Here is a 23,201-nt window from a genome sequence, read left to right as displayed (position 1 = left end):
AAAAATAAAGGTATGGTGTCCAACTACTACTAAAAAAAAAAATATATATATATATATATATATATTTTTTTTTTTTAAAAAGCTTAAACGGTACTGATACTTAGGGGCACAGGAAAAAACATTAAGCATTTTGCTCAGCCTGCAAAGGATCAGGTATCACTAGGGCAACAGATATTTTTTAAGGGTCTGTTATTTGCCTGACAATGTGCTGGACCTAGTTTATTTACAAAGCTTACATTGTACTAGGTAGGGGGATATACAATGGAGTTGTCAGTCAACTGAACAAGCTACAGACTTGGGGGAAAGGGTTACCGAGGAAATATAATAGCAGGGATGCACCCCCGTAGGATAGTGGTCCAGAAAAGGCTCTTCTGAGATGGCTTACAAGAGGCTGGACTTCGGTGTTGAGTAAGGGGAGGGTGGGGAGAAGGGGCTTTCTGGTCTTGGGAGCCAAAAGCAGAGGTTCTGAGTCTGCAAAGTGAAGCCCTTGGCCCGCTGGAGGAATTGGAAGCCGACCAGTCACGAGGAGGAGAAAGGCAAGGGACCCCTTTATGCCAGGCATTTTCACCCTGGAAAGGAGTTTGGTTTTTTCAGTGTAAGGAGCCGCTATTAAAGAGTTTGAAAAGTGGAAATCATTCCATCTGATGTTTGTATAAAGTCATGTTTCCTAATCATCTGTTTTCACCCGATACTGTGCACTACTTCCCCGTGTTGCTAAAGCAACACTATGGAACTGGAGAGACCGCTCGCTGCGGTCACTCGCCAGCCCGAGAAGCGGCCCACCCGGGGCAGGCTTGGCTCGCGGCCTCNTTTTTTACAAGTTTTATTACATGGAATTTTCTATACCCAATTTCAACCATTTCTCTTTTTCTTGCTCCAGTTTTTGCCTTCTGTATATCTTCTTAGAAACAAGTTAGTCTAGACTATGAAGAGTATTAAACTCTCCTTTTTTATTGATTTGTGTATTTACAAAACTGCCCTGTCTTTTCCTTTATTTTTCAGTACTAGATGAGGCAGGGTAGGAATGAGGATTATACCCAGGGACACTCTACCACTGAGCTACATCTCCGTCCTTTTTAGTTTTTATTTTGAGAAAGGGACTCCCCAAGGTGCCCTTAAGTTTGTGATTCTCCTGCCTCAGCCTCCCAATTCACTGGGATTACAGGCATAAGCCACCATGCCTAGTTGCCTCTTTTTTTTTTTTTTTTTTAAATCCTTCCATACTCTTTGTTTTTCGTGTACTGGAAATGTGATGATTTGGAGCTACTGGCAATTTTTACTTAACTGTCCTGTTGTCAAGCCTGAGAAACTAACATTTTACTAATTGAGGATATTTCAAAGGTTTTTCTCTTTTTATCCTTTGGATTTTCATAGTAACATATGCCCAAACATGTGGACAATAACTTAGTAAATACTTCTGAGCTAGTTGCAGTAGCACATGCCTGTAATCTCAGCTACTCTGTCAGCCGAGGCAGGAGGATTGCAAGCTCCAGCTTCAGCAATATAGCATGACCCTGTCTCAAAAGAAAACTTTTATTGAGGGGCTGGGAGTGCAGCTTAGTAATAGAGCTGTTGCCTCACTTGCCTGAGGGCCTGGGTTCAATCCCCAGTACTGCAAACAAAACAAATGAAAATTTATGACATGAAACCACCTTGTCAACTAGTACAACTAGCTAAATATGGCCAGAAAATGAGTTTTACATTTCTTTTTAGATGTTCTGTTGCTGAAATATATATCTATTTACTTGTCTTCACATTGGGGGAACTATAGTTAGATTTATTGACCACACACTTGGCTGTTTTAAATTGTAAAGTTTTTAATTGTAAAGTTCTTTCTTCAGTGCAGTTAGTGTGATTGACTTTAGTCTAATAACAAAGATATTAGTGAAACTGATATTTCAGTTTCACTTAGGATTGTCGCCATTGCAAACAAAATTTTCTTTCTTCTTGAAACTGTATATATACGTACACATATACATATATATATATATATATACATATATATATATACATATATATATATAAAATGCTATTTATATATAATACTGAATGAAGGTTTGAAAGTGAAGTAAAATGTGCAACTAAAATCTAAATCCAGAATTTTCTTCCCCCCTTCTCTCTCTCTCTCTCTCTCTCTCTCATATATATACATACTCTTAAAATTTTTTGATGTTCTCGAATAGTCTTGGGTTAGTATTGAATCTTGGCTCTCTAATTCTGTTAGGTTTTTCATTTGGTTAGAGTCTCAGAAATCATGATGGTTGTTACATGAATAAATAGAAAACTGTTAAATTTATTTGGTATATTAGAAGACTTCAAATGCTTTGTAATTATTTTTTGGTGAATCATTTCTCACTAAATATTGGTATGTTCTTCTCTGTTTTTTTTCCCAGTGGTAGATGGACACAATACCTTTATTTTATTTATTTTTATGTGGTGCTGAGGATCCAACCCAGTGCCTCACACATGCCACGTGAGCACTCTACCAATGAGCCACAACCCCATCTTCTCTTTTATGTGAAATATTTTAAATTGTTTTTAAGTTTGCCCTGTACAATCTACTGATTTAATACCATCTGAACTTTGATTTAAGGTTAAAAAATGGCATAGTTTTTAAATAATAATAATTTAGCATCTGTGCTATGACTGCTTACTTAGGGAAACTTTTGATGAAACCCTGTTTTTGGTTGTATGATTATAGCTAAACTAAGACTGTAGGTTATGTTTTATATTCATATAAAATGGGAATAGGAACAGCAGAAATATTTGTTTATTTTGCAGTACTGGAGATCAAAACCAGGGCCTCACTCAAGGAGCTATGTCCCCAGCCCAGAAATGTTCTTTTAGGTGCTACTTCTCCTGAGGACCTATTTTTTAGAACTGTACTACTCTAGTCTGTATTTTTTAGGTACTCAAACTATTGCTCAGGAAGAATTTATACTCAATAATGGAAGGAAAACATTACTTTTACCATAAATTAGTGATTTACAAATCAGTTTAACATGCTTAATAGTTTTATACAATATTGTAAAAGTGAATAGACTGTTTCTTTTTTTTTTTTTTTTTTTTTAAAGTACTTGTCTTTCAGGTTTGTTTTTTTTTTTTTAATATTTATTTTTTAATTATCAGTGGACACAACATCTTTGTTTGTACGTGGTGCTGAGGATCGAACCGGGGCCGCACGCATGCCAGGCGAGCGCACTACCGCTTGAGCCACATCCCCAGCCCCGAATAGACTGTTTCTTTCGTAAACTTTTAAATTTATTTCTGAATATAGTTGTCTTGGAATTTTTAAAAAGTCATTTGGGGTTAAGTTTCAAAGGAGCCAAAGTTACATGAATAGAAGCTAAAAGTATACCAAGAATGAGGATTACATGAGAATGATAAAAGTTGTGGAATCAGAATACCAAAACAAATAACATTATCAGGCTCTCAGTATAGTATTTAGTATTTTTGTTTGTTTTTTGCTTGTTTTGCAGGATTGAACCTGGGACCTATGCATGCTGGGCAAGCTCTCTACCACTAAGCCACATCCCTAACCCCTTAGCTTAGTGCTTAAAACAAACAATCTATCACTTTGGAAGTCTTTTTGCTTGAAGGAAAAAATGTCAAATTGCTGTTCTGTTTGGTGGGCATGAATTTTGAAAGCAGTAAAGGTTTTTCTACTGGGTTTTCCCTTAAATTTTGGCTTATGGTGCCCTAAAGTAGCCATTGTAATTTTTTTCCTTTGGTATATGTTTAGAAGTGGGACTTATAGAAATGTGCAAAATTATTTTGATTTTTATTTTAGAATTTAATTTCTGTCAGCAATGGTATGCTCTGAGGGAAAGCTGAAAAGGAGATAAGAAACATTTTTTTTCTTTCAAACAAAGACCTTAAAGAAAAGGAAAAAATAATATATAAAATTTGGTTAACATGAAGACATTTTAAAAATGTCCAGTGAGCCCGTCACCCTGCTAGAACCATTTTTAAACCAAATTCCAAATTAATCTAATATTTTCTTTTAATTAAGGAATAAAGTTATTTTGGAAAGCAGTTAGAATGAATGAAAAGATCATTCATTTCCTTCCACTCTTTTGGATAATTTTATGTAATAAGTTGGTAATTTAGAATTAATATGTATTTATTTGTATTTTTCATTGGGAATAATGCATTTGTTTGGTTCTATAAGCCTAGCCTGACAGTATGTGAAGAGGCCTGGGGCCCTACAAAGGGGATATTTCCTGGAAGAGCGCTCTATTGTATGTGGAAAAAAATCTAGGTTAGAGAAGAATTCTTGCCAAGTTGTCTTAAGCTGTTGGATTCTGGTTGAATACTGATTTCTATATTCTTAAAATTATTGAGGGTCTACCTGAAAGGTACTTAATACTGGAACCTTAAAAAATAAGTTGTGCTGGGCAAGATAGTGCACACTTGTAATCCCAGCAACTCTGGAGACTGAGGCATGAGGATCATAAATTGGAGGCCAATCTAGCCAACTTAGTGAGACCATATCTTTAAAAAAAAAAAAATATATATATATATATATTTTAGTTGTATGTGAACACAATGCCTTTATTTTAGTTTTATGTGGTGCTGAGGATCGAATCTGGTGCCTCCTGCGTGCTAGGTGAGCGCTCTAGCATTGAGCCACAACCCCAGCCCTATCTTAAATAATATAGAGACCCTATCTTAAAATAAAAAGGGCTGGGGACGTAGCTTGGTGGCAGAGTGCCCCTGAGTTCATCCCCACTACCACATGTATAACAAATAATGACTGGGAGAAAAAAAGCTAAAATGATACTTGTTTTCAGGAAGATAAAACTAAAAAGATAATTTATTTAAGAACAGTATCTTTTCCAGACCTGTTTAGTCTCATAATGTTTGGATAAACATCATTTACCAGACATTTCTACTTTTTAAATTCAGTTGTCTAGGATACTCAATAGACCTTCATTCTTGGCTCATTAACAAAACAGATGTGAGAAAGAATATTGTGTGATTTTTCCACCATAATGGTTATTCTATTAGGATATATAAACAGCCTTTCTGTATTTGGAATTTGTGGTTTTCTGCCACTATCTATGTTAATATTAATGACTTTGTTTGGCTATCCACTGCTTTAAAAAAGAAAAAAAGACTATTGAGATTCAGAAAAACTTTGTCACACAACTAATGCTTTCTCTTATAAGTGTTATAAAATGTTTTATTTTAAAAATTGTGTGCATTTGTCTAGAATATCAGTTTAATAAAATAATCTGGAAAATTTTTTTGTATTCTATCAGCCATTTATTTTATACATTATTTCCAAATTGTCAAGTTCTTGGGAAATCAGACAGTATCTATGTAATATAGACAGGAAATATTTTTAGGTATTTCATATGCAGAAAATGTTCATAATTGTAGATGTACATAATAGTATTTTTGAGTCATTATTAATACTGTTACTCTAATTGATTTCTAAATATTCTAATATTTCTCTGAATTTTAAAAATGGTTAAAGAATGGATTGCAAAATGGGTCACTTAGATAATGTCCTCTATTATTTTCAAGGGGAGAAATGCGTTTTTAAAAAATTCTTACCTATGGTGGAATGAGATGGACCAGAGAAATGGAAAGTTGTACTGCAGTTGTGTACAATGAATCAAAATGCATTCTGCTGTGGAATAATAAATTAATTAATTAAAAAAAAATTCTTACCTAGCTAGTGCACACCCACAAACCTAGAAGCTTGGAGGGCTGAGGCAGGAGGATTATAAATTCAAAGCCAGTCTCAGCAATTTAGCAAGGCCTTAAACAATTTGAGACCCTGTCTCAAAATATAAAGAACTAATAATGTGGCTCAGTAGTTAAACACCCTGGTTTCAATCCCTGGTATTCCTCTCAAAAAAGAAATAAAAATAAAAATAAATTGTTCCCATACTTCCTTTTTTGAGGGGGAGGGGGAGAGGGTACCAGGGATTAAACCCAGGAGTGCTTAACCACTGAACCACATCCCCAGCCCTTTTTATTTTTTATTTTGAGACAGGATCTCCCTAAGTTGCTTAGAGCCTTGCTAATGTGTCCAGATTAGCCTCAAACTTGTGCTCCTCCTGCCTTAGCCTCCTGAATCACTGGAATTACAGACTATGCCTACGCCATAGTACTGGGCCCCATCCTGCCTTTTGAGGAATTTAACTCTCAACAGGCTGAAAGTTCTCCAAGTGATTATTTAACTGTAGTGACTAGTAAATATAAGTATGATAATAAGTGTAATATGTTTGGACTGATTTACTGAATGAATAAATGGAATTTGAAATTAGCAGGTAGGAGCATAATAAAGTTGCTAATATTTACTAGTTGGCCTTGTGGGCTTAAAATGTATAAAATCAGAGGCATTTTATTATATCAGGTTTAAAGACTAACAATATATTTTTCTAAAACAAAAATAATTTTTCTGATTATAAAATAATGTTTATTATTTTAAAAAGCAAACAATTCACAGGGAAGCCTAAAATATTTAGTGAAGATAGTACGGTCCTGTCCTCCAGGTAAAACCATTATTAATTTTTTTCTTGTGTATCTTCCCAGACATCTATCTATCATATTATTATTATTCTCATTATTTTTTTTTTGGTTGTGGGAAGGTACCAGGGATTGAACTCAGGGGCACTCTACCACTGAGCCACATCCCCACCCCTGTTTTGTGTTTTTATTTAGAGACAGGGTCTCACTGAGTTGCTTAGCACCTTCTTTTGTTGAGGCTAGCTTTGAACTCATGATCCTCCTGCCTCAGCCTCCCTAGCAGGCGTGCGCCATGGAGCCCGGCTTTCTTATACACACACACACACACACATATATTTTATATATATTTAGTTGTAGATGGTCACAATACTTTTATTTTATTTTTTACTTTTTAAAAATATTTATTTTTTAGTTGTAGTTGGACACAATACCTTTATTTATTTTTACATGGTGCTGAGGATTGAATCCAGGGCCTCTCACTTGCTAGGCAAGTGCTCTACTACCAAGTAATGCTGAGAGGATTGAACCCAGTGCCTCAGGTGAATTCTCTACCACTGAACTCTACCCCAGCCCCTAGGCTTTATTTTTAAAATGTTTTTTCTACTCAGTCATTATCATGAAAAATTTCCCATATCCTTATTTATATCTATGTAGCAATATAATACATTTACTAATATTATTTAATTTTATTTATTATTTAATCAGTCTCATTGGTGGTATTTATATCCTTTTCCAGATTTTAATTATTATGAATAAAACTTTTGTAATTATCCTAGCACATAGGTCTTTGTATACTGGTCCAGTAGATACTTTTGGATAAATTCTTAGAAGTAGAATTGTTGAAACAGGTATTCTATGAATACTAAAAACAAAAGTTCCGAGTGAAAATCCAATTTGTTAATCGGCTATAGTTGAAAATGATTTATTCACTGCTTATTTTTCATTATTCATATTTGCTCTAAGCTGTTATTGACTTCAGACTTACAACTAATTTGTTAGGTCTGTGAACAACATAGACCATGCATATGGTTTGAAATTAAATGGTTTTGTACTTGAAATTTAGTTTGGTTAATTGACATTGCTTACTATAGTTACTGAAAGGAAAGTTTGAGGTAGAGAAAAATTCCAGATACTGCTTTGTATTTCTCTGTAATTACATTTTCAACTCTAGTGGGTAAAATAGGTATTTGTTAAATAACTGAAGTGTACTTCATTGAAAGTATAATGCTTATATTGACAGTGTTTCCTCTATTAGTAACTGAAGAGTTCTGTTCATTGCTTATTTGTGAAACAGAATATTGGTTTTTGTCAGTTTGTACAAAAAATACCAAGCAAGATGCAAATAATAGAGAAAAAATTAGCAAAAAAGTGTAATATAGTAATCCAGTGGTTTTAAATATTACTTATGTGCCAAAGATACCCGCCATTTACATGGCCAGCCTGGATCTCTGTCCTGAAGTCCACATTTATATCTGCTGGACACCTGCTTGTATAGATACCTTGAACTTAACATGTCCTGAAACTCTTCTTGATTTATTATCCAAAATTACTGCTATCTCTTGAGTCTTCTCTCAGTAAATGACACTTTTCTTTCAGTTACTAAGATCAAAAAACCTAAAGAGTGCTTTTTTCTCTTATCCCACATCTAATCTACTAGCAATTCTTGTCAGGCCTACCTTCTAAATATTTTTCTACCACCACATCACTCCTAGTTGCTGCTGCTTTAGTCCTAGTAAACATTAGCCTTTGCCCAGACTATTAAATAGCTTGCTAACTGGTGTCCTTGCTTGTACTCCTACATATAATTTTTTCATAGAACAGCTAAAATTTTAAATCAGATCGTAACACTTCTTGGCATAGAACTAAAGAACTCAGAAGACTGAAATGATGTGACTTCAAGACTTACTACAGTGGTAGAATAAGCGAGAGATTTTGGTGTTGGTGAAGAATAGATAGATTAGTGGAACACAAAGGAGTGGAACACAAAACATTTTCCATGTTTTGCTAATAACTAGCTATATTGCTTTAGGCATATCGTTTGTTTACCTTAATCTGTAAATGATTCTTCCTTTGTAGGGTTGGTTTAAAGATTAAATGAAGTCTCCCAGCAATGCAGGAGGCTGAGACAGGAAGGGATGGCAAGTTTGAGGCCAGCCTCAACAGTTTATTGAGAACCTGTCTCAAAATAAAAATAAAAAGGGTAGGGTATGTTGCTCAGTGATAGAGTACCCCTGGGTTCAATTGAATGAGATGAGATAATGTATGTAATTAAATGAGATAATAAGATAATATATATAAAGCACTTAGCACATAACTAAGAGCTAAATTTTAGCTGTTATACATTATCCAATTTGGTCCTGTCAAGACTCATAAGATAAAGGAAGGTCAGTTATTCCGTATTCCCACTCTTTCTGCCCCCCCCCCATTTTTGGTACTGGGAATTGAACACTGGGCCCTCTATCGCTGAGCTACATCCCCAGCCTTGTCTGTAGCATAGGTAGAATCTTCTGTAACACAGCAGGAAAGATTATGTTCTTGGAGATTTTTAAAAATACATGAAAGTAAATTTTAAAACAAATGATTTGGGCAGCCCTTTATGTGTTTTTATTCACATTGAATAAACATTTATTATTAACTTTTTATTCCTAATATAAATTCATCCTTTTTGTTTTATACATTGCTCCTTTTAATTTGTTACCATTTTGTTCAGATTTTTGCATATGTGTTCATGAATAAGATTGGCCCATAGTTTTACTTTTTCATGTTTTTGTCAGGTTTTAGTATCAAAGTTTTAGCATCATAAATTGAATTGCGGTATATTTACTTTTTTCCTATTCTTGGGAAGAGTTTATATAAGATAGGTGTTATTCTTTTCCTTAAATGTTTAATGTAATTATCCAAAGAAACCATCTGGATCTTCAGTCTTTTTGTATGTATAAAAATAGTTATAATTGGGTAGGGTTGTGGCTCAGTGGTAGAGCCCTTGCCTCACATATGTGAGACCCTGGGTTCGATCCTCAGCACCACATAAAAATAAATAAGTGAAATGAAGGTATTGTGTCCAACTACAACTAAAAAATAAATATTAAAAAATAGTTATAATTGTAAATTTAACTTTTTCAGATAGTTATAGGACTTTTTAATTTTTAATTTATTCTTAACAGTTATTTATTAATTGAATTTGTTTGAATTTTGATTAACAAAGCTACAATATTTTGAGCTCTAAAAATTTAATATCATGCAAAATGCATTGTTAAAGTTTTTTTTAGAAAATTTTAAAAATTTGCTGCAGTCTGGCTGGGCACAAAATCACGAGCCACTCACAGCCTTGTAGATTCAAACAGCAATTCTTTATTCCCGAACTCACACCGGCACTCTACAAACACGAAAACTCAAGGAGAACTCAAGGAGAACTCAAGGAGAACTCAACTAAACCCGGATCCGCCCTGGTCCTTGAGCAAGGTCACCTTACATGCAATGACACTGCAAATGACCTGGGTCATGCCATGTGTCATTCTTACTTAGCAATGGCCCTCAGCAAAAATTAATAATAGACATTTTTAAAAATTGGGGCAAAATACACAAAATTTACTATCTTAACATTTTCGAATGTACAATTGGATATGCTTAAATATATTTCATATCATTGGCCAACAATCTTTGGAACTCTTTTATCTTTCAAAACTGAAACTGTACCCATTATACAACTCCCCATTAGCTCCTGCCATAACCCTAGAGACCACTTTTTTTTTTTTGTTCTGAGATTATTGAACCCAGAAGCACTTTATTATTGAGATATATCCCCATTCACTTTTTTTTTTTTTCAGTTGTTGGACCTTTTATTTTATTTATTTATATGTGGTGCTGAGAATCAAACTCAGTGCCTTACCCATACAAGGCAAGCGCTCTTCCACTGAGCCACAACTCCAGCACCCCCATTTGCTTTTTTTTTTTTTAATATTTTTTTAGTTGTTTATAGAACTTTATTTTAATCGTTAATTTATATGCAATGCTGAGAATCAAACCCAGTGCCTCACGTAAGCAAGGCAAGTGCTCTACCACTGAGCTGCAACTCCAGCTCTCCCCAGTTGTGTTTTTTATTTCAAGACATGGACTTGCTGCCTCAGCCTCCTGAATAGCAGGGATTATAGGTGTGCACTACTGTGTCTGGCTCTATCAACCACACGTGTGCTTTCTTTCTTCTATGAAATTGTATTCTAAGTACTTCATATAAGGGGAATGACAGTTTTTGTCTTTTTTTTTTTTTAACTATTTCACTTAGCATTATGTCCTCAGTGTTAATCTGTGTTGTAGCATTTGTCAGAATTTCTTCCTTTTTAAGGTTGAATAATTTTTTATTGTGTATATATACCACATTTAGTTTATGATTCATGCATCTGTGGGCACTTCAGTTACTTCTACCTTTTGAGTGTTGTCAGTCATGCTCCTGTGAATGTGTATACCAATATCTTTTTCAATTCTTTCTGCTTTTAATTAATTTGAGTATATGTATACCCCAAAATAGAATTACTTGATAATATGGTAATTCTACTTTTAGGGTTTTTTTGTTTGGGGACTGGTATTGAACCCAAGGATGCTTTACTACTGAGCTGCACCTCTAGTCCTTTTTTTTTTTTTTTCCCATTTTGAGACAGGGTCTTGTACTAAAATACTGAGGCTGGTCTTGAATTTGTCATCTTCCTGCCTCAGCCTTCCATGTTGCTGGGATTACAGGCATGCACTACCACACCTGGCTTACTTTTAGTTTTTGAGGAACCACATACTCCATTTTACATTCCTAAACAGGACTTTTTGGATTTTTATATACTTTTATGTGTCATTGGATTTCTCTAGGAATTTGTTTCATCAAACTGTAAAATTTATTGGCATAGTATTTATAATGTCCTCAGAATTTGTAGTGAGTATCAATTTTTTCATTTCTAACATTGGTTACATAAGTCCTTTTCTTCCTCTTAAAAAATATCAGTATTGCCTAGAACTTACCAATTTTATTTTTTCAAATGTATTTTGTGCTTTTCTAACATTTTATTATACTTTGTTTCTAGTTTGTTAATATTTGCCTTTTTTCTTCTTATTTACTTTGCTTTTGTTCTCACACACATTTTGTAACATCCTCCAGTTGACAGGGTTATCAAATGCAGATTGTGATAGTATAACTCTTTTTTTTTTCCCCTCCTGACAGGACCTGTTGGGGCCCAGCCCCTACTCATGGTGCCCAGAAGACCTGGCTATGGCACCATGGGCAAACCCATTAAACTGCTGGCTAACTGTTTTCAAGTTGAGATTCCAAAGATTGATGTCTACCTCTATGAAGTAGATATTAAACCAGACAAATGTCCTAGGAGAGTGAACAGGTAAGAGTCATTAAGTTGTAGAGATTTTTTGCTATTTCTGTTTTGCTTTAGTAATTATTTATGTTTATCTTGAATAACTGAATAACAATGGTAATATGTAACAACAGTTTGACCAAGAACACACGGTAATTTGTTTTGAAATTGTTTGTACTTCAAAAGTGTGAAGTTGAGAAAAATCTCAACACTCCTGAGATTATTCTATTATAAATGATCTCACATATTTTCCATGTGATAGTAGAAAAGTTCTAAGTTATTTTTACATGCTTTTGAAATCAGGCTGAGTTTCCTGAGCATGTCAATTTGTTGCTGTTAGATAACATTGTGTGTTTTCTTTGTCTTCCCCACCCTACTTCACTGCTTTCATGAGTTCCCTGTAAGATGATGATGAAAATGAGGATGGTGATGGTGATGGTGATGGTATCAGTGATGGGTAGAAATGGTGATTGTAATGATTTTTTGCTTTCTGTTCTTATGTCCTCAGCCCTTGACTATTCCTTATTCTTACATAGAAATGCAGAGGGCATGTAAAGATTGTATCAGTCTGCTTTCAGTAAGCTTCCTCAGCCCTCCCCCAAATGTTTTATATATATATATATATATTTTTTTTTTTTTTTCCTGGTTGTGGTTTAGGTAATACAGGAAATGTAAAAGGAATTTATGATGTGGGCGGTGGTTACCAAGTGTATTCTAATTTTAAAAAATGACAACATATTTATGAAACAGTGACATTTAATCTGGCCTTTGATTTCTCATGCCTTTTAATAAGTATTATTAAGAGCGTTCATTTACTAAGGTATAGATGTAAAGAAATCTGAAATTTTAAAAATAAATTAATAGAATAAAAAATTAGGGCTGGATTGTAGCTCAGTGGTAGAACTCTTGCCTAGCAATGTGAGGCCCTGGGTTTGATTCTCAGCACCACATATAAAATAAAGGTCCATTGACAGCTAAAAAAAAAAAATTAATAAAATAAAATAAAAAATTAAAATTAAAATAAATTTGTAGTTTTAGTAGAGGTAATAAACACATAAGAAATACAAAAGTCTAAGCCAGGCATGGTAGCACATGCCTGTATCCCAGCGGCTTGGGAGGCTGAGGCAGGAAGATCATGAGTTCACAGCCAGCCTCAGCAATTTATCAAGGCATTAAGCAACTAGTGAGTCCCTGTCTCTAAATAAAATATTAAAAAAGGCTGGGGTGCTGGGATTGTGGCTCAGTGGTAGAACGCTCCCTCCACCACTTAATTAAACCCAGAATTAGGTACTGGGTTTAATCCTCAGTACCACATAAGAAGTGAATGAATGAAATAGAGATATTATGTCCATCTACAACTAAGAATATTTCAAAAGGAGCAGGGCTGGAGATGAAGCTTAGTGGTTAAAACATGCCCCTGGTTTCAATCTCTAGTACTAGGATGGGAAAAAAAAGGGGGGGAACTATGAACGTCTAGCTGGGTATAGTGTATACCTGTAATCCCAGCCACTCAGAAACCGGTGGAAGAGGATTGCAAGTTCATGATTTAGGGAAACCTGTCTTAAAATAAAATAAAAAGGTGCTCACTTTGGCAGCACATATACAAAAATTGGAAGGATACAGAGAAGATTAACATGGCCCCTGCACAAGGATGACATGCAAATTCATGAAGGGTTCCTTATTTTTGGCATTTATCCTAAAGAATTAAAGTCATCATCACTGTAGTGATACATGCAGACCCATGTTCATAGCAGTACAGTAGTCAAACTATGGAACCAGCCTAGGTATCCATTAATGGATGAGTGGATAAAGAAAATGTGATATATATATATATATATATATATATATATATACACACACACACACACACACACACACACACACATACATACACATACATATACATACACACACACACAGTGGAGTTTTATTCAGTCAAAAAGAAAAATGAAACTATGTCATTTGCAGGAAAAAGACACCATTATATTAAGTGAAATATGCCAAATTCAGAACGTTAATGGTCGTATGTTTTCTCTCATGTGAAAGCTAGAGAGGAAAAAAGGGGAAGAAAGGAGTGAGGGAGGGCTTATCTCATGAAAGGGACCACAAGGTGGGAGGTGGGGAGGGAGGGGGAAAGTGCTAGGGAATGATATTGGCCAAATAATATTATTATATTTTGTGCAGATATGAATATGTAACAATAAATCCCATCATTATATGCAACATAATGTATCAAGAAAAAAATGGAAAGAGAAATATTTTTCAAATATGAATAAAAATTTTCAGTAAGGAAAAAATAATAATAAATTAAAAAGGGTTCAGGATGTAACTAAGTGATGGAGTGCCCCTGAGTTCAATACCTTGTACTACCAAATTAAAAAAAAAATAAAAATCCCTTTTTTCTTGTTTCTTAAAACTGCATTGCATTTTCTTTGGTAGTAATGGGGATTGGATTTAGGGATGCTCTCTCAGCCCCCCGACCTTTTTTTGGCAGTACTGAGGGTAAAACCCAGGGGTGCTTCACTATTAAGCTACCTCCCCAGCCCTTTTAATTTTGAGACAGTCTCTCTAAATTGCCTAGGCTGTCCTTGATCTTGCAGTCCTCCTGCCTCAACCCCTTGAGTTGCTGGGATTATAGGTATGTGCTACCACACCTGACTTAATGTGTAAATTTGAGTGAAGAGTAATCCTGACCCTTGTGGTAGATGTTTGCATTTTAAAAAAGCATTTATTAATCCAAGTAAATCTCTTAACTGATAGAATGTCTAGGGCAGAACTTCCTAGTGCCTCTTCAACTTGTCTGGACCGAAAGAATCACCTCTGACATTAAATATATATATTTATATTAATATATATATATATATATATATAGAGAGAGAGAGAGAGAAATAATTATATAGAAGAGAATTATTATAGGTTGTTGAATAGAAGAATTACATGATGAAAATGTTAGGAAAACATTTACTCGAAGACAAAATGTATTAGAAATGAGGGAATGGTGGGGGATTGAGGCTTAGGGCTCATCAGTTAAGGTGTTCTTAGTATTCCTGGTGCAAAGGCAACAATATTAGGATAAAGAACAGAACTATTTATTATTTTTGTTCCTTCTACATCATGTTTTTGTTTTGTGAGTATTAGAGAAGCTTTTTATTATATATGTGTGTATGAAGTTGCATAGCATAGAGTTTCACATATAAATGCTCAATGTATTGGTTAAGTTTGGGAGAAATATATAATAAATTGGCATGGTACATTCTGACTTAACATATGATCCTGTTGACATTGTTAATTATATTTTTGTTTCTAGTTTGGTTTGCTTTGCTGTATTACTTGCCAATATGCGTGATTTGATCTGTAATTTTGATGTTTCAAAATTTTTATCATGTATCTTTTATCTGAGAGTTTTTGTTGCTAATTATTTGAGTTTTTTTTTTTAATTGTAGATGGACACAATACTTTCATTTTATTTATCTATTTATTTTTATGTTGTGCTGGGGATCAAACCCAGTGCCCCACACATGCCAGACAAGTGCGCTACCACTGAGCAGCTACCACTGAGCCACAACCCCAGCCCCTAATTATTTGAGTTTTGATAGAAACTATAGACTTCTTTGGGACTCTAAAAATAGCATAAGTAGGCTTTAAGCAGTGGTCCCTTACTTGATATACTTGGTGTTTTGTTTCAGGACCCCCCCACTGATACCCAAATCTTCAGATGTTCATGTCCCTTATATAAGATAATGTAGTGTCAGTGTCAAATAACCTTCACATATCCTCCCATGTACTTTAAATCACTAGATTACTTAAATGACTATAGTGGACATAACTGTATAAAATACTTGTTAGACTACATTGTTTAAGGGAAATGACAAGGAAAAAAGTCTGTACTTTTTCAAACACAAGTGCTTTTTTTTCAAATATTTTCAATCTGAGGCTGGTTGAGTTTGCAGAAGCGGAACTGATAGATTTGGGAGGGCCAAATGTGCTTTGTTGATATTTCTTGATTCAGTGTCAACATCTCCATTTATTTTCTTCAAAAGACCTGCTTTTGTCTTAAGTTATCCTGGTATTATTACATGACTAGTCAGTTAACACTGGTGTTGGTTCACACTTATAATCCCTGCAACTCCAGAGGATGAGCCAGGAAGGATCACATGTTCAAGGCAATTTAGCTAGACCCTGCCTCAAAATACTAAACTAGAAAGGACTGGGGATGTCCCTTAGCAGGTAGAGCACTTTGGGTCAATATGTAACCCCCCCGAAAAAAAACAACCAAACAAAAATTGTTGGTAGCTTTCTGAAACTGTTAATTCAGTTGCAACAGTTCAACAACTGAAATTCTAGAAATTAGAAGGAACGGTATACAACTTTGCAGTTCCTTTTCATTAGCAAAACAGTTAAGGGTCAAAATGCAGCAGTTTATTACATCTAATTTAACTTTACCAAAATGGTTAAAACTACAACAAATTGTTTTATTTTTAGTGTAAAATTTTTTTATTCTAATTTGTTGTATATCTCTGGTTGTATACAAAGTATATTCACACCATTCATGTCTTCATACATGTACTTAGGGTAATGATGTCCATCTCGTTCCATTGTCTTTCCTACCCCCATCCCGGCTCCCTTACCTTCCCAACCCTTTGCCCTATCTAGAGATCATCTAATCCTCCCATGCTCCCCGTCCCAACCCTGCTATGAATCAGCCTCCTTCTAACAGAGAAAACATTTGGCATTTTTGTTTTGGGATTGGCTAACTTCATTTAGCATTATATTCTCCAATTCCATTCATTTACCTGCAAATGCCATGATTCTATTCTCTTTTATTGTGGAGCAATATTTCATTGTTTATATATATCAAATTTTCTTTATTTATCTACTGAAGGGGATCTAGGTTGGTTCCACAGTTTAGCTATTGTGGTGTAGTGTAAGATGTTTTTATTGTTGCCTTCCATAATGTCATATTGATTCTTTTCTAAGTGACTTAAGTTTTTAAATACTTAAACTAATGCATATGAGATTTATCTTGTCCATATGCCACATGAACAAATATTTGGCACTGAGGCATTAATCATAATAATAGAATGAGGTATTGTGGCCAAACAAATTTCCACCTTAGTCAGAGGAGTTTTCTTGGACAAAATATCCAGGAAGTGCTTGTGAATCATTTTGTGAGTCAACCTTTCTACAAATTTATTCTTAGCTTTTCTTTCTGTTGTTTCCACCCCCCCCCACCTTTCTGCAAGAAATTGGATTTTCTCCTTCTTTCTTTTCCCTATTAAGTGCTTTTGATTGAAAATAATTATTTGGTAAAATAACAAGTTTTTTCAATGAAAGAATAGAGTTTTTCGTTTGTTTGAAAACAAAGAATAGGTTTGTTAAGCAGATTTCAAATGCTGCTAGTTTGGGGGGGTATGTTGTTATTTTAACAGGTGATAGTCACAATAACTAAAAGCCAGCTATTTTTAGAAATACTATGGTATACATTCTCTAACTTGAGATTTTATGCTAGTTTTTCCAACTACTAAATATGCATGGGGATAAGCTCTGATTAGGTACGTATTTAAAATCACTAGATGGTGGAATTACAAACATTTTCAAAAGTTGTATAGGCAACATGATTATAACTGTAAGATGTATTTTAAACATTAATAAAAATTTGAAGGACTCTTGAAATGGTAGTAGGTTGTCATTGAATTTCTTGGTTCAGTTTTACAAATTGAATATTTATGGTCATTGTACTATTATTGATATTACTCTTGTGATATGATTAAAAACAATGGCAAATATTTGTGCATATTGCACATGGAGGTAATATAATACCACCCATTGAATTTTAGCAGGAAAAAATAAATCTACTGATACCATTTTGACGTTTAAATAGAAATTTCAGATCAGCAGAAGGAACTCTAATGTTATTAAGAATATTGTTAGCATAGTGTTAGAGTTGGATAGTATGCTAACAGAAAGACAATATTTTTAATAACTTTCTTGATGTATAATTCACATACTTTAAAGTTCACCCAAGTATACAACTCAGTGGTTTTTAGTGTATTCACAGAGATGATGTACACTGCCATCTAATTGTAGAACATACCATCCTCCCCAAAAGAAAATCTTTCCTCATTTGTAGTCACTCACCCTTGCCTCCATCCTCACGTCCCTGCCAACCACTATTCTACTCTCTGTCTCAGTAGATTTGTCTCTTGTAGACATCTAATGTACATGGAGTCATACAATATGTGTGTTTTTTTGTGATGAGCTTCTTTGTCTTTGTATAATGTTTTCGGGTTTTACTCATGTTATAGCATGTGCCAGTATTATACTTCATTTATTTTTACTGCTGAGTGATATTCCACTAATTGATACATTATGCTTATTCACTCATCAGTCAATGTTTTAGGTTGTTTCCATTTTTTGACTGCTATGAATAAAGTTGTTATAAACATTCATGTGCAGGATTCTGTGTGGGACATATATTTTCAATTCTCTTGGTTATGTACTTAAGAGTGAAATTGTGATGATTCTGTGTTTACTCTTGGAGATACGTTCAGACTCTTTTCTAAAGTGGCTGTACCATTTTATTTTATTTTTCAATTTATGTATTTTGCACTGGGGATTGAACCCAGGAAAGCTTTACTATCTAGCTACATCCTCAATCCTTCTTAAATTTTTACTTTGAGATAGGGTCTTGCTAAGTTGCTGAGACTGAACTTGCACTTGGCAATTCTCCTGTCTCAGCCTCTTGAGTTGCTGTGATTATAGGCATGCACCATTGTGCCTGGTCACTATACCATTTAATATTACTACTAATAGTGAACAAGGATTCCATTTTCTCCACATTCTCACCAATATTTGTTATTATCTCTTTTTATTTTATTAATATTTTTTAGTTGTTCATTGCCCTATATTTTATTTATTTACATATGATGCTGAGGATCGAACCCAGTGCCTCACACATGCCAGGCAAGCACTCTACCACTAAGCTGCAACTCCAGCCCTCTTTTTTTTATTTTCGTCATCCTAATGAGTATGAAGTAGTATCTCCTTGTCATTTTGATAACAGAATTTTCCCAGTGGCTAATGATATTGCACATCTTTTCATATATTTACTGACTATTTGCATATTTTCTTTGGAGAAATATCTTTTTAGGTCTCTTGCCCATTTTTTAAATTGGGTCATTTGACTTTAGAGTGTAGGTTGTAGGATTTCATTATACATGCTAGATGAAAACTTTCTTATCAGATATATGATTCACAAATTGTTCTCCCTTTCTACATGTTGTCTTTTTGCTTTCTTGATTTTCAATTTTGTTATTTTGTGTCACTTGTGCCTTTGTGGTCATATCTATAGATGGATGTACTTCTGATTAAAGTGATTTAGAGGACATATCTCTGAAAATACCACACTGAAAATCAGGTTGTTTAGTTTTTAGTGTTAAATATCTTGGGGAAACTATACTATGCAAAATATATCAGCTACTAAAACAGTTTTATTTTTTTATTAGTCGCTTGGAAGGTAGGAAAGCTAACAGATGGTAATTATTTCACATTTCAAAATTATTTTAAAGTAGTATCTAAATACCCTAGAAATTTTGGCTTATATTCCTATGGTATATTTGGAATTTGAAGGTACTTTTATAAATAAACATGTCTAAACAGCAGGGACTGGCTAATAGGTATTATTAATAATACTCATTTTTATAGATTTAAATTATAATAACAGCTATATTGCATTGAATGTACTTGATTTTTTACTTTTAGACTGTTCCAGTTTTTTTTTTCCCTTAGGTTAAAGTAAATCAATTTAAGCCAGTTCTCTTAATTTTCCATATGAATATCCATACCAAGGTAAAATGCTATTGGTACTAAATTTAAAGGATATATAGACCTATTAGAATTATAATTCTAAACCCTGGAGTAATGAATCATTTTTGGACCTTCTGTATGATTTAATTAACTGTTAATTTATTGTGCCCTGTTTTATGTATTGACACTGTGGTAGGTTCTGGAGCTAACAAGATAGATACAACATGACTCCTAAAGATTTTGTAATCTGTATGGAGTGACTAGTTAATTCTATGAGATGCACATTATGCACTGTGATGTGCTCCCTTTACCTAACAAGGAGGATGGGACATATGCCATGGTGTTTGAGGAGAATAGTTAAACAGTAGTGGACAAGAAGAAAGAAGAATCCATATAGCAAGAGCTTGAGCAAAGGCTTGAAATGTTTGTGCAACAGAAATAGGCCAACATAAATAGAATAGCTAGAGATGAGTCTGAAAAGTTAGCCAGAGAGTAGGTTAAGAGGGATATTTAGTCTATGCTAAAGCTTATAAATCCAGAAACGGGAGAGCTCTTGGAGGCTTCTAAGCATAAGTGGTGGCAATGTGGAGAATGAAGAGAAAGACTGGAAGCTAGAGAACATTTGGAAAGCTATTGTAGTCTACAGCAATGGTCTTCAAACCATTGATCACATATTTTTAATAAGTGAAATTTATTTGACCTTGTACTCATCTGTAAATAGATAAATATACATGTACACATTTTTAAATTATGTAGACATGTACTACTATTTTAATATATAACTATAGAAAAATTAAAAGTGAGAAATTTTGAAATAAATTATTAAAACTATATTTAAATAATTTGAAATTTTCAGGTTAATGGTAGCATGCATGTGCTAATTGGTGGCACCACTGTAACTCTCTCTCTTTTTTTTAAATGATATTGGAAATAGAACCCAAGTCCTTGCATATTACTAGCAAGTGCTCTACCACTGAATGATATCCTACCCTGGCTGTTAACTCTTGTATGTTGCAGAAGTCTTATTTTCTCAAGATTCCTGGTGTATTATGTGTGACATATGACCATCTGACATGGACTAAGTGAGAACACTCATGACAATCCATATTCATGAATATTTGCAAACCTTAATTTCCCTTTTTCTTTCTTTCCTCCCTCGCTTCCTTTCTAACTAAATTAAATCTATTAAACCCAAAGGCATTCTACCACTGAGCTATTGTCGGGGTTTTTAGCCCCCCATCTCCTCCTGACTATCAGGAGAAGTGGGGAAAGCACACCCTGACCAGGATGAGCCAAGAAAGGTAAAGGTCGACTGGCGGCCTGCTCCCCCAGCGGAAGAGTCCTAGACTTATCCTGGAGGTGGTCTGTTTTTTCCTTCACCACCGACAGCACTGCCTCCTGGCTGATCACCAGGCGCCATCCCAACCACACATGCGGCTCCAAGACTGGAAAGCGGGCAGCAAGTCATGTCCTATAAGCTATATCTTTGAGACAGTCTATTTTTAAAATTTTCTTCTTTTTTAGATATACATGACAATAGAGTGTATTTTGACATCTTATACATACATGAAGTATAACTTATTCTAATTAAGATCCCATTCTTGTGGTTGTACATGATTGGAGTTTCACTGGTAGTGTATTCATGTATTAACATAGGAAGGTTAGATCTAATTCATTCTACTGCCTTTTCTATCCCCATCCTCCCTACCCTTCCCTTCATTCCCCTTTGTCTAATCCACCATCCCCCCACCTTCTGGGTTAGCATCCACACATCAGAGAGAACATTTGACCTTTTGGAGTTTTTTTTTTTTTGGGGGGGTGGTATACTAGGGATTGAATTTAGGGGCACTCAACCACTGAACCACACCCCCAGCCCTATTTTGTATTTTATTTAGAGACAGGGTCTCACTGAGTTGCTTAGCATCTCGAAGTTGCTGAGGCTGGCTTTGAACTTGCGATCCTCCTGCCTCAGCCTCCCGAGCTATTGGGATTACAGGCGTGTGCCACCGCACTCCGCTGACTTTGTTTTTTTTTGGGATTGGCTTATTTCACTTAGCATGATAGTCTCCAGATCCATCCATTTACCAGCAAGAGTCATAAAGTCACTCTTTTTATGAGTAAGATTCAAATGTGTATATATACCACATTTTCTTTATCCATTCATCTGGCAAAGGGCATCTAGATTGGTTCCATAACTTAGCTATTGTGAATTGAGCTGCTATAAACATTGATGTAGCTGCATCATTGTAGTGTGCTGATTTTAAGTCCTTTGTGTATATACCAAGGAGTGGAATAACTGGATCAAATGGTACTTCCATTCCAAGTTTCTGAGGAATCTCCATACTGCTTTCCAGCGTGGTTACATCAATTTTCAGTCCCATCAGCAACATATAAGTGCACCCTTTTCCCCACATCCTCTCCAATATTTACTATTGCTTGTATTCTTTTTTTTAAAAAAATATTTTTTAATTGTAGATGGATAAAAAATCTTTATTTCGTTTTTATGTGGTGCTGAGCATCGAACCCAGTGCCTCATTTGTGCGAGGAGAACACGCTATCACTGGACCACAACCCCAGTCCATATTGCTTGTATTCTTGATAATTGCCATTCTGATTGGAGTGAGATGGAATCTCAGTGTAGTTTTAATTTGCATTTCTCTAATTGCTATTTGTTGACTGATCATATATCTTCTATCAAGCACCTGTTTGGTTCCTTTGCCAATTTATTGACTGGGTTATTTGTGGTTTTGGTGTTAAGTTTTTTGAGTTCTTTGTATATACTAGAGATTAATGCTCTATCTGAGGTGCAGGTGGTAAAGATTTTCTCCTGAAGCTCTTGATTGTTTCCTTTGCTATGAAGATGCTTTTTAGTTTGATACCATCCCATTTATTGATTCTGCATTTTTACTTCTTATGCGTTAAGAGTCTTGCTGAGGAAATCATTTCCTAAGATGACATGATGGAAAATTGGGCCTACATTTTCTTCTTGTAGGGACAGGATCTCTGGTCTAATGCCTAGGTCCTTGATCTACTTTGAGTTTTTTCAGGGTGAGAGGGGTTAAATTTCATTCTGCTACATATGGATTTCCAGTTTTCCCAGCATCATTTGTTGAAGAGGCTGTCTTTTCTTCAGTGTATGTTTATAGTGCTTTTTTGTCTTTTATGAGATAACTGTATTTATGTGGGTGAGACAGGGTCTTGCCAAGTTGCTCAGAATGGCCTGGAACTTATGATCTTTCTGCCTTAACTTCCCATGGAGCAGGGATTCCCACCATGCTGGGCTACAAATCTTTATTTCTAATTGTTAGATGAAAATTAAACAAATATTTCATGGGGTACGTCTGGTACGTACTTTAAATTTTTCTGGATTGGCAGTAATGAGTTCTAAGATAGTGGCAACAGTGGGGTAAAAGGATGGCATAGATGCTTTTTTAGGGCGGTGCTGGGGATGCAATCCAGGATTGTACACACATTAGGCAAATGCTCTACTACTGACCATATTCCTAGCCCTAGCTGCAATATTTAGAAAAAGAAAGAATGATTTAAGTCCATGGAGAAAGGGAA

At 34.8% G+C, this 23,201-nt stretch overlaps 1 protein-coding gene and 1 non-coding gene across 3 annotated transcripts in view; both read left to right on the top strand.

Annotated features, from left to right (window-relative positions):
- Positions 1-11,554: 11,554 nt before the first annotated feature.
- Positions 11,555-23,201, top strand: part of Ago3 (argonaute RISC catalytic component 3) — a 91,629-nt gene continuing 79,982 nt past the window's right edge. The window contains exon 1 of one of the 2 annotated variants that reach the window (XM_048815754.1): positions 11,555-11,858. In XM_048815754.1, coding sequence (XP_048671711.1) covers positions 11,713-11,858 — 146 coding nt within the window. In that variant the 5' untranslated portion in view covers positions 11,555-11,712. The remainder of the gene's footprint in view (positions 11,859-23,201) is intronic. The other variant, XM_015485273.2, reaches the window with a different exon arrangement.
- Positions 13,411-13,517, top strand: LOC125610440. The gene has a single exon (XR_007340459.1). It is a non-coding gene; the product is annotated as a U6 spliceosomal RNA (small nuclear RNA).

The sequence above is a fragment of the Marmota marmota genome, unplaced genomic scaffold, assembly GCF_001458135.2.
Source record: "Marmota marmota marmota unplaced genomic scaffold, marMar, whole genome shotgun sequence".
Taxonomy (NCBI): Eukaryota; Metazoa; Chordata; class Mammalia; order Rodentia; family Sciuridae; genus Marmota; species Marmota marmota.
The sequence above is the reverse complement of the archived record's forward strand: the minus strand, read 5'-3'. Positions and strand labels throughout refer to the sequence as shown.